This window comes from Drosophila ananassae, chromosome 2R (genome assembly GCF_017639315.1).
Source record: "Drosophila ananassae strain 14024-0371.13 chromosome 2R, ASM1763931v2, whole genome shotgun sequence".
Taxonomy (NCBI): domain Eukaryota; kingdom Metazoa; phylum Arthropoda; class Insecta; order Diptera; family Drosophilidae; genus Drosophila; species Drosophila ananassae.
Genome location: NC_057928.1, coordinates 10,684,036 through 10,697,475, shown reverse-complemented (window position 1 = coordinate 10,697,475; position 13,440 = coordinate 10,684,036). Strand labels below are relative to the sequence as shown.

The following is a 13,440-nucleotide window of genomic DNA, read 5'->3' as shown; positions in this document are numbered from 1 at the left end:
GAAAGAGGGATTTGAAAATTATTTGACATCTCGTTGGCTTTTAGCATAAGTCAAAAAAGTGGTAGAGTCAGGGTTTTTAAATACTTGCCTGTAGGTAGCTATATTACTTAGAGATATAGCAATGGCTGAAACACTTACTAAATAAACATATTATTCACAGGTAAGGTGTTGAATTATCTTTGTTTACCTGAAAACTCCAACTCACTTACAAACTCGTTGAGAATCATTTTTAATATGAGCTTGAGCTTCAGGTTGAGTTTGCTTTTTCCTTGTTTTTGAACAAACAAACGGAAAGTGTTGGCCAGGCCGCATAAGTAGACCAGTCCAAGGAAAACTTTACTATTGCAACGTGATGCCTTTTTAGTTTTTTTTTGTATATATGTTATGTTGCTGTTGTTGGGGAAAATGCATTTACAGTTTGCTGAACTGAGGCAGCTCCAGCAGTTCTATCCACTTCTACTTAAGACTTTAATAGTTTCAAAAGTTTTCTGCGCACCGACTTAAGTACTACAGTAGTTGCTACTGATACACCCCACTAGGAGCCAGGATTTCTTCGAGGTAGTGCTTAAAATAACTGTAAAACTGCCAACATAAATCTGGCCACAACATCCTTTATTTTGCCACCAAGGAAGTCAGGGCCAATGGCATAAGTTAATGCCATGCCGGCCACGTAAAGACTTAAAGAGAATCCACGAAGGCGAAGGATACCGGATGAGAAATCTCGACGAGATTAAAAAGTTCCCCAGACCCAGACAAGCAACAAATTGACGCGTATCCTTTGCATATTGAATAAAAGTCAAATTGTGTTTGGCATATTAAGCGGGAATCATTCGGCGATTCCCACTGAAAATCGAAAGCAAATCCCTACCCCAACCAGGGAATAAAAAATAAAAAGCCTGTTTGTCTGGGAAACAGAAAAGTGATTTTTCTTGTCGGACTTACGGATTAGCGATGCAGCAATTTCCCCGGAAGATTCAGCGATTTTTGGACAATAAGTTTTGGATGGCATTTTGGGTGGCTACTTAAGCAGTCTACATTGAATTTTTTTAAAGTATATTATCCTCTATATATCCATATAATAAACACCATAAAGTTGTGTTTATTTCATATCAAATTACACTATTTGTTTGACTTTACTATTGACACTACTTGACCCGAGTTAACGCTATTGACATTTAATTACTCGTATTATTATTATGGCAAAAATCGCACATTCCCCAATATTTTGAATAAATATTTCCTCTATTTTCCGCTGTAATTCAAGCTTATGGAATGTGTGTCAAGCTTCGAACATGGCCCTAACCGCAATATTTTATCCAATTGTGTATTTTACAGAAATCTGCGAGGGTATCTTCAGAACATTTAAGTGTAATTTTTATAAAATATTTTAATAGACTTAGTCTCTCATATTTGTAGTTTAGTACAGTATATTTTCCATCAATTATAAAATATGTAATATTTATGAAAATATTATGATTTAAATCACACCTCGTGGTATCAAAGTTTTGCAATTGCGCCATAAATTCCGCATCTCCCATATAGACATGCCAAATATACAAGTGGTCAGTGGCAGCGACGCTAATGAGCCAAACGCAATGCAAATTGATGGCCCTCGTTCCTGCAACGCCCCCGCTGGTGTGGCTTAAGGGATTAGTATCATTATGCACAGTTTATTTGATTTTCATGCAGGAGTCTGGGGAGGAGGGAATGAAATTTCACGTAATTGTTTTTAATTTCCATGCATTTTTAATTCAACATTTAGAATTTCTCGCGCGGCATCATCCTTGTGAAAAACTCATTTAAATTCCAGCTACAGGTTATGAGGCTCCTGGGGCCTCAAGGACCCTTTTCCCGAGTCCTGGAGTCACCATTTAAGCCGCGTCTACTCGTCTACTTTAAAGTGCTAATGAGCGGGAGACGCCAGTAATTATGCAAATTTTTTAATGAGCGTGTAATTTGTGGGAGTGGTTCCAGCAACAAGTGGATCGCATCTTGGTCGATGAAAGAAGACTTATTTTGACCTAGAACTCATAGCTCATTCAGATACTTCGTCCTTGCTTCCTGGATACCAAACTTCTTTATTGTGAAAGCTTTCGGCTCGGTAATCCTTCGCATGCGAACACTCCGAGCTCGTGCTTCTGCTGGCAGTTGGTCTTTAGATTTATACAGATTTTGTCAAACACGACATGAATTTGCACTTTTACTCACACACACACACATATGCGTGATTTCAACGAAGAAAGCTGAAAAAGAGAGAGCGGTGAAAGCCGATTTGCTGCCATTCAACTGAAGTGGCCCGCCTGCATTACGGCTAAATCCTTTCGGGCCACTTTTCACATATGGCTGAAAGGGATTCCCGCTGATTTCAAAGTAAAATTACGATTAAAGAAATTTGAAAAAAACATATATATATTTAAAAGTAAGAAAAGGGAACTGTGCTTTTTTTTTATTTAAAAGAAAAGTGTATTAAGTGGGTTATATTCTTGATCCTTATCTAAAAAATCGAAAAAGGTTTCAACTTGGCTAAGGCTTGCATCATAAAAATTAATTTTTAATTAATAACATACTTTTTTAACTCATGTACTAAAAAATAGGTATTTTATTCATTTATGGCCTTTACTTCCCTTTTTAGTTAACCCTATGAATAAACGGCCACAACCCCTTCCCATTAAACCTTTCAAGCCCGGCTGGTGTCAGAATGCAAATGCAGATTTTTAAGCCTTGTGGCAGTGTGTATTTTTTCCTTTTTGTTGCAACAAACAGATTGTAAACAAATAAATGCCGCCAGCAGACACAGCAATGCATTCAGTGGTCAGTGGTCAGGATTCCGGCCAGAAGGAATGCCTCGGGGCTACCGGAGCATTGTTGCAGTGGCAGTTGCCGATGTTGCAGCTACATTTCATTCGATATTTCATTCTCCATGCATTTCACTTTACATCCGAACATCCGTGTGGAGCGAAACCTTTTTCGCACTTAAGTGGTTAAATTGGCTGTGATAAATTGTTGCAGAGTCAAAGTTGTTGCCACTGCGGGGAACCGCCTCAAGTCACATGTGTGGCCGTGGGGGTGGCGGGGTGGAAAGTGCGTGATAAGCCCACAAGGACATAAATGTAAGAGGCTGACACTCGCTCCGCTCATCTGCTTATTCATTGAGTGCCTGGCGCTGACAGTAATCATAACGCAGTCATCAGCTCGCATTATTCCAGCCGCCTGACATATGACATCTGGGAAATGGGGCTCCGAATTTGCGGGAGGCTAAGAACCTTGGAGGTGGACCATTAGTATGCGAGAGGGTAAAGATACACTTATGAAAAAATATATAGAAATTATATGAAATATAAATATAATTTCTTTAATGAATGATTTATTATTTGCAAAACACCTTGAGATCTTTATCCAACTGCCATTTACATTTTTATATATTTTATTTTTATAAAATATACTTACTTTTTAGTGCATTAATCATAATGGGTGATACCTAATGGGTAACAGTTAATGGGGGAGGGACTGTCAAGGGGCGGTGGTTAAGGCGCTTCTATGGGGTGGCAGAAAGGCGTCCAAGGGGCGGTTAATGGGCGGTGGGCGTGCCTGAGACTGATGGCAACCTTTTAGCTGCAGTAACCAAATTAAAAGTCTAGCCGGGAGTCGTTCATCACGATTAGCAATGGAATTATTAGCGAGGAATGCCCTCCACCTTTAAGTTTTCAAACAATTTTCACCGACTCGAGCCAGTAAGCAAATTTTCGCGCTTATCGCTCCACTCACATCAGACAATCTTGATGTGCATATCATTTTTATGGGCAATTCATGCAAAATGCTTCCCATTGCCAGCAGCAGAAGGAAGAACCGCAATGGCAAAGTCGACATTGGCGGGTATAACTTAGGGCTATATGATCTTATTGAATACCCTTTCAATAAAGTATTACATTTTATTTTAAGATATACAACAAAGCTTTAGATTTTATATTATTTTATTGGCTTATAACAAAATAGTTAAATTAATAATTTATGAAAGAGTAGGTTGTCACGTGTTATTTTCTTAGTCCTTTTGGTCCTTCGAGCCTCCTCTTCTGGTTGTGTTTTTTTTTACTTTGTCGGCTGACCGAATGCATTTGGAATTTATAGGCAAAGCTACAGATATAGTCACTTTTTTAAATACTTAAAGGACATTTTACTTTAAGCACAACAAATATTAAACATAGGGTTATATTTTCAGACAAAATATTTATCCTTTTTATATTATTAATAAAATTTTAGGTAATAAAGATTTCTCCTAACCTCTTGAATATCATTGTAAGTATGTGTATCTACGTGTCTAAATATCCGAGTGTTTTTTGCAAAGCTTGTATCTGCAACCGAGGCAAACAATGGGAATGTAAATTGTTGCTATGTCTTTGTTCGAGTTTTTTGGTTTTTTGACAGGAGCGCATATTCGGCAGGCCTGTAAAAGGATTTGTTTCCTGCCGCCGTTTGTCGGTTCAGCTTTTTGTTTTTATATCCATTACCCTTAGAATGCAGGGGTATATTGTGTTTGAGATCATGTTTAAACCTACATATCTAAAGGATTTCAAAGATCGATTTTAGGAAGGACTTAAGTCAACTAAAGTCTTAGTAGTTTTGCAGAAAGTACCGGGTATTATTATTGTCTAAACTTTAAAAAAATGAATTCCCGTTTTTTGTTCAGCTTTTGCGTAACAACATGCGGACTCTGGCTTTGCAGTTCGCTTAGTTTTCATTGTCACAGAAGTCGTTGTCATAGCGCGGTCATCAAATTTTTTGTTCATTTGCATACGCAAGCCAGTCGGCCATTTGTTGGGTGTTTGGTAGTTTGGTGCTTGGTGTTGGAGCTGGTCACGTGTCCATTGCACTCTCATCTGGAGTTGGACGAGAAGGACTTGGACTTGCTCGTGACATTGACGTATGAATGCCTCATAAATACATTCACACACATTCCGGTGGATATGGTCAACTAGGGAGTGCTCCGATCCGGGGTTCAACGGCCCACAAAATCCCCAATAAAACTGGCTTCATTAGCCGCCATTAGCCGGCTTTGTCTGAAATTGTGCAGAAAAATACTAGAAATAGAGAGAGAAAAAGCAGGAAACAAAAAGCAGAGACAGAATAGGGCCCGAAGCTGGACGGACACATGGCCCATTTGCCTTGGCCGGAGCTGGAGCCGGAGTGCGTGTGGTGGTGGCTTGTCATTAAAGTTTCATCAACGCCGCAAAATGAAAATGGAACACACAACAAACTCGGCTTAGCAATTCAAAAAATTCCCCCCTCCTTCTGACCTACAGAAAACTTCAGAACTCCCCGAAGGCCAAGAAGGATTTTGGGGGAAAGAGGTCCTTCCTGATATTGTCATTACATGCTTCGGGGATACTTCTGTGGTGTAACCAAGGCAAATGTACTTTTGACAGTCCAACTCCTGAAAGGGTTGACCAACCCTCAGTGGTCGACCCCCGTGACCCCGGCAAGCAACCGCAACCCAGAAAAGATTTGTTTGCGAGTCGGAACAACAGATGCTTTTTGCTCTCAAGATGAGGACATCTCCCCGTACAATTGCTCCAAATTGGTTTGCTTAATAGTTTCGAATCCTTTCCCCCGGATCAGCAGCAATAAATGTTAGGTAAGTATTTAAATATTTATTACGTAGTTTTGTTGTGACAATCTGTAGTATCTTGTATCTCATGGGCCATCTTGGCCAATAAAGTTGACTATTTAGCTAGAATTCTATTAAGTTAGTAGGGGAATATTAGCTGAAAAGGATGTATAGACTAAAGTTTTATATTTTTTTAAAAGTATATATATGGAATTTTGATAACCTAACACCTATTTTATAGCTAAATAATTAAAAAACTTCTAAGAACCTTTTCTCTTTTTTTATGTCAGCTTTAGCAACATGTTGCTGAACTTTATTGAGCAACATTTTGTGGAACCTATGTGTTAAAAAAGTAGAATAAAATAAAAATAAACATTTTATATATTTCAAAAGTATATAATTTTCATAAACTATATTCTTGTATTAGGACTTCATTAGAAGTTCTTTCCTTAGAAGCTTCTTTAGCTCAGAAGGCCTATTCTATAATTTCTATTTATTTCAAACTTAAAACAATAAAAATGTTTATCGTTGATAAGCTATTGTAAATTAAATTTTTGTATTTATCAAATCAAGTTTATTTTTAAATCGACAAGGTCTAGGGGGCCCTGTCTTTGATAACACTTGCTAAAGATTATCGGTGCACATCGATCGGTAGTAAATGCGATTGAGATTAGCATAGGTAGTTCTCAGTTGGCTCAGTTGGATCTCGGCCATGATCTTGACCACCACTTTCCTGTGCTTCTGCCTGGCCTCGGCCTTTAATTATTTCAGGACCCGGAGGCAGAGGTTGCTGATCAAGAATCTCAAAGGACCCATCACTTGGCCGCTAATGGGATCGATTCAGAAACTGTTGTTCCTGAACCCAAAAAGTTCGTTGGTTTTACGATTGAAAATTCGCTTAACTTTAGTCAGATTTCTTCAAGCAAAGCAAGGACTATCTGACGAAGTTTGGGCTCTTCAGTCGTTGCTGGATTTTCCACCGCCTCTTCATTCCAGTGGCAGATCTTGAACTCACCAGACAGCTTTTGGAAAATGAAACTAGTTTGGAAACAGGCTGTGAACTGATGAAGGATTGGCTGAAGGACGGTATTCTCATGTGCCAACAGGATAAGTGGCAGCACCGTCATGGCCTTATTAGTCGGCTTTTCATAAATGAAAATATGGAACGCTTGACGGATTTGTGTCGCCAGGAGGCGGAAGCACTGCTTCCTAAACTTTCAGAACGGGCAGATGAAGAGGTTTTCGACATTCGGGAGATTATATCTCCAAGTATTTTAAACCTAATAGTACGAGTGACATGTGGAGTAAGCCCCAGTGATAATTATGCCAAAGCTCTAAACGAGTAAGTTAATAAAATGGTTTTAGTTTTAAAATGCATTTAAAAGATACCTATTTACAGTCTAACAGAGCTTTATAGAAAGCGTTTTCTAAGTCTGCAGTCTGCCAATCGTTTTAACTATTGGCTAAGTTGCCCTTTTATGAGGAGAAGACAAAATAAACTCATCAAAATCTTGAACCAAGAACACAAGGACTTGATATCAAGGCACAGGCAAGAACAGTTGAAGAAGGTCAATGGCTTGGAAGGTAATCCTTCGGAACCATTGCCTCAAATTTGGCATGAGTCACTCTTAAGGATTCTTCTGGAAAGTCAAGATCCCCAGCTGACGGATGAAGAAATTTGTGCAGAATTGAATACCTGCAACTATTTTGGGTATATGCTTTGCAGTGCGGCTCTATGTTTCGCCCTTGTTTCGATTGCCAGAAATCCTACAGTGCAGCAAGGCTCCCAGGAGGAGCTTCAGAAATGTAAAATAGACCATAAGAAATGGCAGTTGGAAAAACTTTCTTACCTAGAGGCTGTGCTACAAGAAACTCTGAGACTCTATCCACCTCAAGTTATTCTTCAGCGCCAGTTGAAAGAGGACTTTCCTTACAGTGCGTATGCGTGATAAACAAATCTAAATTTCTTCAAACTAAAAGTCAATTTACTATCCACAGCCCATAGCGTGGTGGGCGATGCTGTGTTGCCCCATGGAGCTGAGATTTACGTAAACCTCCATGAAATGCAACGCATTGAAAATCGCTATCCGACACCAAATAATTTCCAACCCGATAGATTTTTGAACAATTCTACGGAACTTCTCAGTTTCGGGATGGGACCACGCAGTTGTCCTGCCAAGAAGTTCACTTTTAATTTGTTGAAAGCCTTTTTAGCTCCTTTGGTGACAAATTTTGAACTTCTTCCCTATGGAAATGAATTACGTTTGAGTCTTCGCCTTGTATTGGGTTCATCCAATGGTTTTCAATTAGCTTTAAAAGAGAGAAAGTAATAAAAATATTCTAAATACATCTTATGGTTTTTATTTTTTTATTTAATAGAAAGCCTCTATGAATTGTTTCGCTTTCGCATTCCCAGCTGGAAGCCTGTGTCCGAGCGGAGGACAATATTTACAACACATTCCAGAGGATCACCTAGTGGCAGGAGCTCATACTCCCGCACGATCTTGGCCAGCATCATTTTCATCTCCAGCTGGGCAAACTTCTGGCCAATACAGTTTCTTGGTCCAGCGCTGAATGGAATCATATGAAATGGGGGCACACGGTCTCCAGTCTCAAATCTCTCCGGATCGAATTTTTCCGGATCAGCGAAGGCGTCCAGTTGACGGTGGATACCGTAGATTCCGAGAATGATCTCAGAGCCAGCCGGGATAATACCATCACCATGCTTTGAATTGGCTAACAAAATATTGAAATTTTTTAAGGGTTGTAATTCAGTTTACATAAAGAGTACTCACTGTACTTGAAATCATTGACCAGCTTACGACCCACGATAGGCACGGGCGGATACATCCTTAAGGATTCCTTGATGACACTCTCCATGTACTTCAGTTCTCCCAGATCCCGTATGGTTACTGGGCGACTACTATCTGTACCTATGACCCGCAAGATCTCCTCCAGCAATTTCTCCTGAACCTCAGAGTGCCTTGACACCTCGTACAGGCAGAAGGATAAGGCACTGGTGGTGGTGTCATGTCCCTCGAACATGAAGGTATCCACCTCCTCGCGGATCTCGTCGTTTGTCAGGGGCTTGCCATCGACGGTGGCCATCAGAAGGACATCCAGCAGAGCCATCCGCTGTTTAGAGCCCACATCATTGGAAGTTTCCGTCAAATTGGACCTCTTCTGCTGCTCCTCCAGGGCCTGGCGGCGCTGCTCGATCACCTTGATAGTGAAGTCGTGCATCGTCCTGATGAGCTGCATCTGGCGCCACTTCAGGTGCGGGTGGGTCAGTGTGAATAGGATCTCGCTCTGGAGGTAGACCGACATGAAACGCCAGCTCATCATGGCGGTGCATCTGCAAGATAAGCAAACATTAGTTGTTATTAGTATTAAAAGTTGGAGTATATTTCTCTAGATACCCACTCATTAACAGCTTCTGCATAGGGAGTGCTCTCCTTGGACTGGGCACATATCTTCGTACCCATGGCCGTTTCCGCAATAATATCCAAGGCGGCCAGGCAGACATTTTTGTACACATCGAAGACCTCGCCGTTGGCCTTTTGAGCCAACCTTTGGACGCAAACATTGGACTGCTGGTCGAAGACTTCCACAAACTGCTCCAGGATGGAAAAATGGAAAGTGGGCGTGATGATCTTGCGACGCTGATGCCACACCTTTCCGTCGCTGAGGAGCAGGCCGTTGCCCAACCACTGGCCCAGGACACGGTAGACAGGATGCTTCACCAAGTGCTCCTGGCTGCTTAAGAGCTGCTCGTTGAACTCCGCATTGGCGCTCATGATCAAGAGGCGATTGAAGACCCAGACTCGCTGAAGATCTCCCCATCGAAAATAATACTCTTTGCTTTTTTTAAGGAATGCTAGAATTTGCATTGGAAAAGAATTCTTATTGACCTTAATTACTTAAATACTATTTAAAAACCTTATCTATCCTTATTAAGCAAAAACTTGATTAAAGTTCATAGAGCTTGCCATTTTTTATTGAACAAAATTCGCATTGATAAGAAACATTTATGCCATTCAGCAATGGATTAACTACGAAAACAAGAACAATTTTTTAATCCTAACTAAATGTTTGTCGGCAAAACACTTTGCTGGGGAGTATATTTAGATTTCGATAAAGATTCTTTGATAATCAACAAACTGTTTACTGTTTACCTATATATACCATATTTTATCAAGTTCTATTAACTTAATCTTAACTAAAAAATTTTTATATAATTGTTAAAAAAAATACAACTGCTTTGTAAATCTGCAACATTGAACTATTAAAGACTTAGTGTTTAATGCAGTAACCCGGTTTTTAATAAACCGGTTGTATCAGAATATGTATATTTTTATAAATATTTTTAAAAATGTAATTCTTGTCATAGATTACAAAATATATTAAATAAAAAATGTAAACAAAAGAAAATAATTGTTTATATTTACATTTTCATAGAAATATTTCTTATCAAGGGCAATAAAAACAAAAATAGTCACGAAAAGCACTTTCAACTGAATCTGCTGCAGTCGCAGCTGTTGTGATTAATATTTTTAAATATATTTTAAAAGTTTGTAGTTCGTAGAGCTCTAATAACTGCATCTGTTTTTTCAAATCTGCTTTTATATATTAAATTTCACTTTTAAATAACTCGTTTCTTTACTGATTTCTGAATAAAAAGGAGTGACACTTTTTATTTTATTTATTTTTCCATGCTCACATACTTTTTGGAGTCATGCCCATCATGAGATGGATGGCACCAAACACAGGCGGACAGAAGGGCCCCGACAAATTGGAAACCGCCCTCCGGCGACGCTCCTGCCCCCGATGGAAGAGCCAGGCGGCCGCCAAGAGCGAAGCAACCAGCAACCACAGCAGCATTTTGCACTCTGAATCGCCTCGGAACTGGCCAGCCGATCCGACGAGAGCAGCGGACGTGCCTCTAATCGGATTCGAACTCAAATGTGACTTCTTAGTGCAATCGGGGAGCGATAAAAGCGCTAATCTAACGCTACTACTCTACTTTAAAAGCAAATGAGGCGGTCTATTAAAAGCGGGTAATTCTGCTAATTATTTCCAGCCCAAAGGAATGATAATAACAGCCCTATTGACACTTTTTTCCTCACTTTTTTGTTACTTTTGTTTTTTAAGTAATTTCCGTTAGAGACATTCGTGCGGAAATTAAAACATTTGAGCCAACGGGTCCCTCCATTTGAGGGCCGGGCCAGGGAAACTGCATAAATGGATAGATGGACGGGTAGATAGATGGCCGGTCTCTGTCTGGATAGCGGCGGGATGGGTGGATGGATATGGGTTTGCCGGCTGACTTCGAAAAAACTAATTAACAGCAGCTTCCTGGGTCAGGCAACTTTGACTTCTCCATGGTATTTTATTATTTTAAATATATATACAGTACTCACAGTCGGACGCCGTACGATATGCAGATGGAAGTGAAAAGTGTTTTTAATTGCAGACCAAATGTGGATTTTCAATTTTCACAATGACTGGTATAAATAAAATCCACCGTTTTCAAGGCTCGTACTGTTTTTTTTTTACGTTTCTGTTTCGGTTTCTGTTTCAGATGCTCTTCTGTGCCGGCACAAAAAGATTTTCCACATTAATGTTGCATATTAAAAATGCAATTTGTTGCATTAATTGCAGCATGTGAAATGTATCGGACAATGTGAGTGATACGCCAGAGAGCTGCAGAGCCCTCAATCTTCAGCCCTGTTTCAGTCCAAACGAAGCGTACAAGTCACGTTCACATCATATGCCGACAGACAACGGGGCGTATGCGTAATGCAGGAGATTGTAATGACTGAGGCATGGGGAAACGAATAAGGAATGGGAAGGTGATAGGGACTGGTCCTGGAATTCTGCAGAATATTAACAACATTTTAAAGAGTACCCGAATTCCTGAAGTAAATATTTATTTTTTGTTTAAATTTGAGCAAAAGAGCAAAATTATTATTATTTACAGATTGATGAACAAAACCCTCACCAATTCCAATTCCAAAATTTTGATTTTGGTTTTGCTCGTGGCCACAACGGCCTTGATGGCGGATACTTTTCAATAGCCTTTTCGGCCAGAGATCGAATTCCCAACCAAGACTCCTGAACCAGTCCGCGAATTGCAGAGCTCGGCGGAAAGAACTTGTGCTCCACTCCGTTCTGGTCCTTTCCGGACATCTCGAAGATGAAGGCCACGGGGAAGCCTACTTTGAAGGCGTAGTCCAGGCTGATACCTCCAACCATTCCGTGGTAAAAGTAACCCGGCATCGTACTCATCCTCGTTCCGGTGCTCCAATAAATCCGATCGGCGGCATGTTTGGCAATCTCCTCATGCTCTGCTTTGTTGTTGGTGCGTTCGCTGTTGAAGGAACAAGATTTTGGTGGGTCCTTTTTCCATAGCTACTTTGAATGCTAAAACTGACCCATAATCACGCCACGGATAATAAATCGATCGATTGGCTGAGTGCAGAGAGAGGTACATTAATCCACGATTGGACTCCACCAGCTCGAGCATAATGTCGCGCACTGTCCTCGTCTCTGGCTCGGAAAAAGGTCCACTGCCGGCGAAATTTTCGCTGCAGGGATCCTTAAGATCCGAAGATTCCATGATCCAGGAGTAGTTGAAGTTTCGGTTAAGATCCGTACCATAACAGTGCTCATTGTTGGGGGATCTGGTATTGCGCCAATAGTCATCAACATTTCGGGAATACTCGTATCCATCAGGGTTGGCGAGGGGCAGCACCACCCAGTCGTAATCGTCCAACAGGTACGAATTTTCCTGGTAGTTAACTACCAATTGTTGGATAACATAAAGGGCTGTGATGGGGCAGAGCCACTCCCGCGCATGAAGGGCAGCGTCGATGAATATGGCTCTTTTATTCGGCCTACCATCTCCATTCGAAATTACTGCCATTTGCAGCTTCCGGTTCTCGTACGATCGTCCCCCATCTCTCAGATGGATCCGATTCCTGTTAAGCCGCGCCAAATCCTTTAAATACTTCATTATATCTTCATAGCTGGGGTATTCATCCAAATTAAGTTGTGGTTCCTGCCGCCCTCCGCTGCGGCGAAAGGATCCTCCCTCCACATGACAACTGTAGATTACCAAGATCGCAAACAGAGCTCGCCACATGATTCCGCCAAAAGTGATCACGGCATACTGACTCTGGCAGAGCATATTCATAATTCTTCATGGTTTGCAGATAACGGGGGGGAGTAGAGTATTTCCACTGGGCTCTTATCTGTGATACTCTCGAACAGCTAGGCTTGAGATTTTACACTAATTAACTCAATAATTCATATAAAAAAATCAATACACACATTTTTATTTAAAATAAACCAAAAAAAAATGCCTATTTTGTGTAAAGTCTATTTACAACAAAGATCAAATATTTTCTTAGACTTCATTATATATGAACGTCATTACAATATAGGATATGCAATACGTCTGCTTATAATTTCAGCTTGAAAGATTAAATACCATAATTAAAAAAAAATAATCTCTTCTCAGAATTTTTAAATTCATTTCTTTTCTATGGTATTTTGAATTCAACTAAAGTTTTAATCAGAATCTGATTCATCTTAAAGCAGCTACTCAAAGAGATTCAAATTAGAGACTCGAACAAAGAGATTCGAAATATTTCCCATCCAACCTTAATAATTTGTTTCCAAGAATAGGCTAATGTTTTTGTATTTATACTCTAGGAGAGGGTATTATGATTTAGGTAGGAAGTGTGCAACACAGTGAAGGAGGAATCTCTGAGTAAATAATTATACTTGAGCAGCATTACCTTCTGAGTCGATAATAGCATGTCCTTCTGTTTGTT

At 40.1% G+C, this 13,440-nt stretch overlaps 3 protein-coding genes across 4 annotated transcripts; 1 reads left to right on the top strand and 2 right to left on the bottom strand.

The window, feature by feature from the left end:
* Positions 1-6,145: 6,145 nt before the first annotated feature.
* LOC6493517 (probable cytochrome P450 316a1) lies at positions 6,146-7,951 on the top strand. Of its 2 annotated transcripts, none has more exons than XM_001957870.4 (4): positions 6,146-6,471; positions 6,515-6,944; positions 7,002-7,537; positions 7,601-7,951. In XM_001957870.4, exons 1-4 carry the CDS (start codon positions 6,315-6,317, stop codon positions 7,930-7,932), a joined length of 1,455 nt encoding a protein of 484 aa, XP_001957906.2. In that variant the 5' UTR covers positions 6,146-6,314; the 3' UTR covers positions 7,933-7,951. The 2 variants fall into 2 exon arrangements, with proteins under 2 accessions (XP_001957906.2, XP_044570665.1); XM_044714730.1 differs by having other exon boundaries at positions 6,343-6,471; positions 6,531-6,944.
* A 2-nt stretch (positions 7,952-7,953) lies between these two features.
* Positions 7,954-10,504, bottom strand: LOC6506424 (cytochrome P450 4d8). The gene is made up of 4 exons (XM_001957871.4): positions 10,327-10,504; positions 9,026-9,479; positions 8,398-8,957; positions 7,954-8,338 (listed from the first exon to the last, which is right to left on the bottom strand). The coding sequence occupies exons 1-4, from the start codon at positions 10,481-10,483 to the stop codon at positions 7,989-7,991; spliced, it is 1,521 nt and encodes a 506-aa protein (XP_001957907.3). The 5' UTR covers positions 10,484-10,504; the 3' UTR covers positions 7,954-7,988.
* A 1,010-nt stretch (positions 10,505-11,514) lies between these two features.
* LOC6506423 (zinc carboxypeptidase) lies at positions 11,515-12,763 on the bottom strand. The gene is made up of 2 exons (XM_001957872.3): positions 12,037-12,763; positions 11,515-11,972 (listed from the first exon to the last, which is right to left on the bottom strand). The coding sequence occupies exons 1-2, from the start codon at positions 12,744-12,746 to the stop codon at positions 11,600-11,602; spliced, it is 1,083 nt and encodes a 360-aa protein (XP_001957908.2). The 5' UTR covers positions 12,747-12,763; the 3' UTR covers positions 11,515-11,599.
* Between the last annotated feature and the right edge of the window lie 677 nt (positions 12,764-13,440).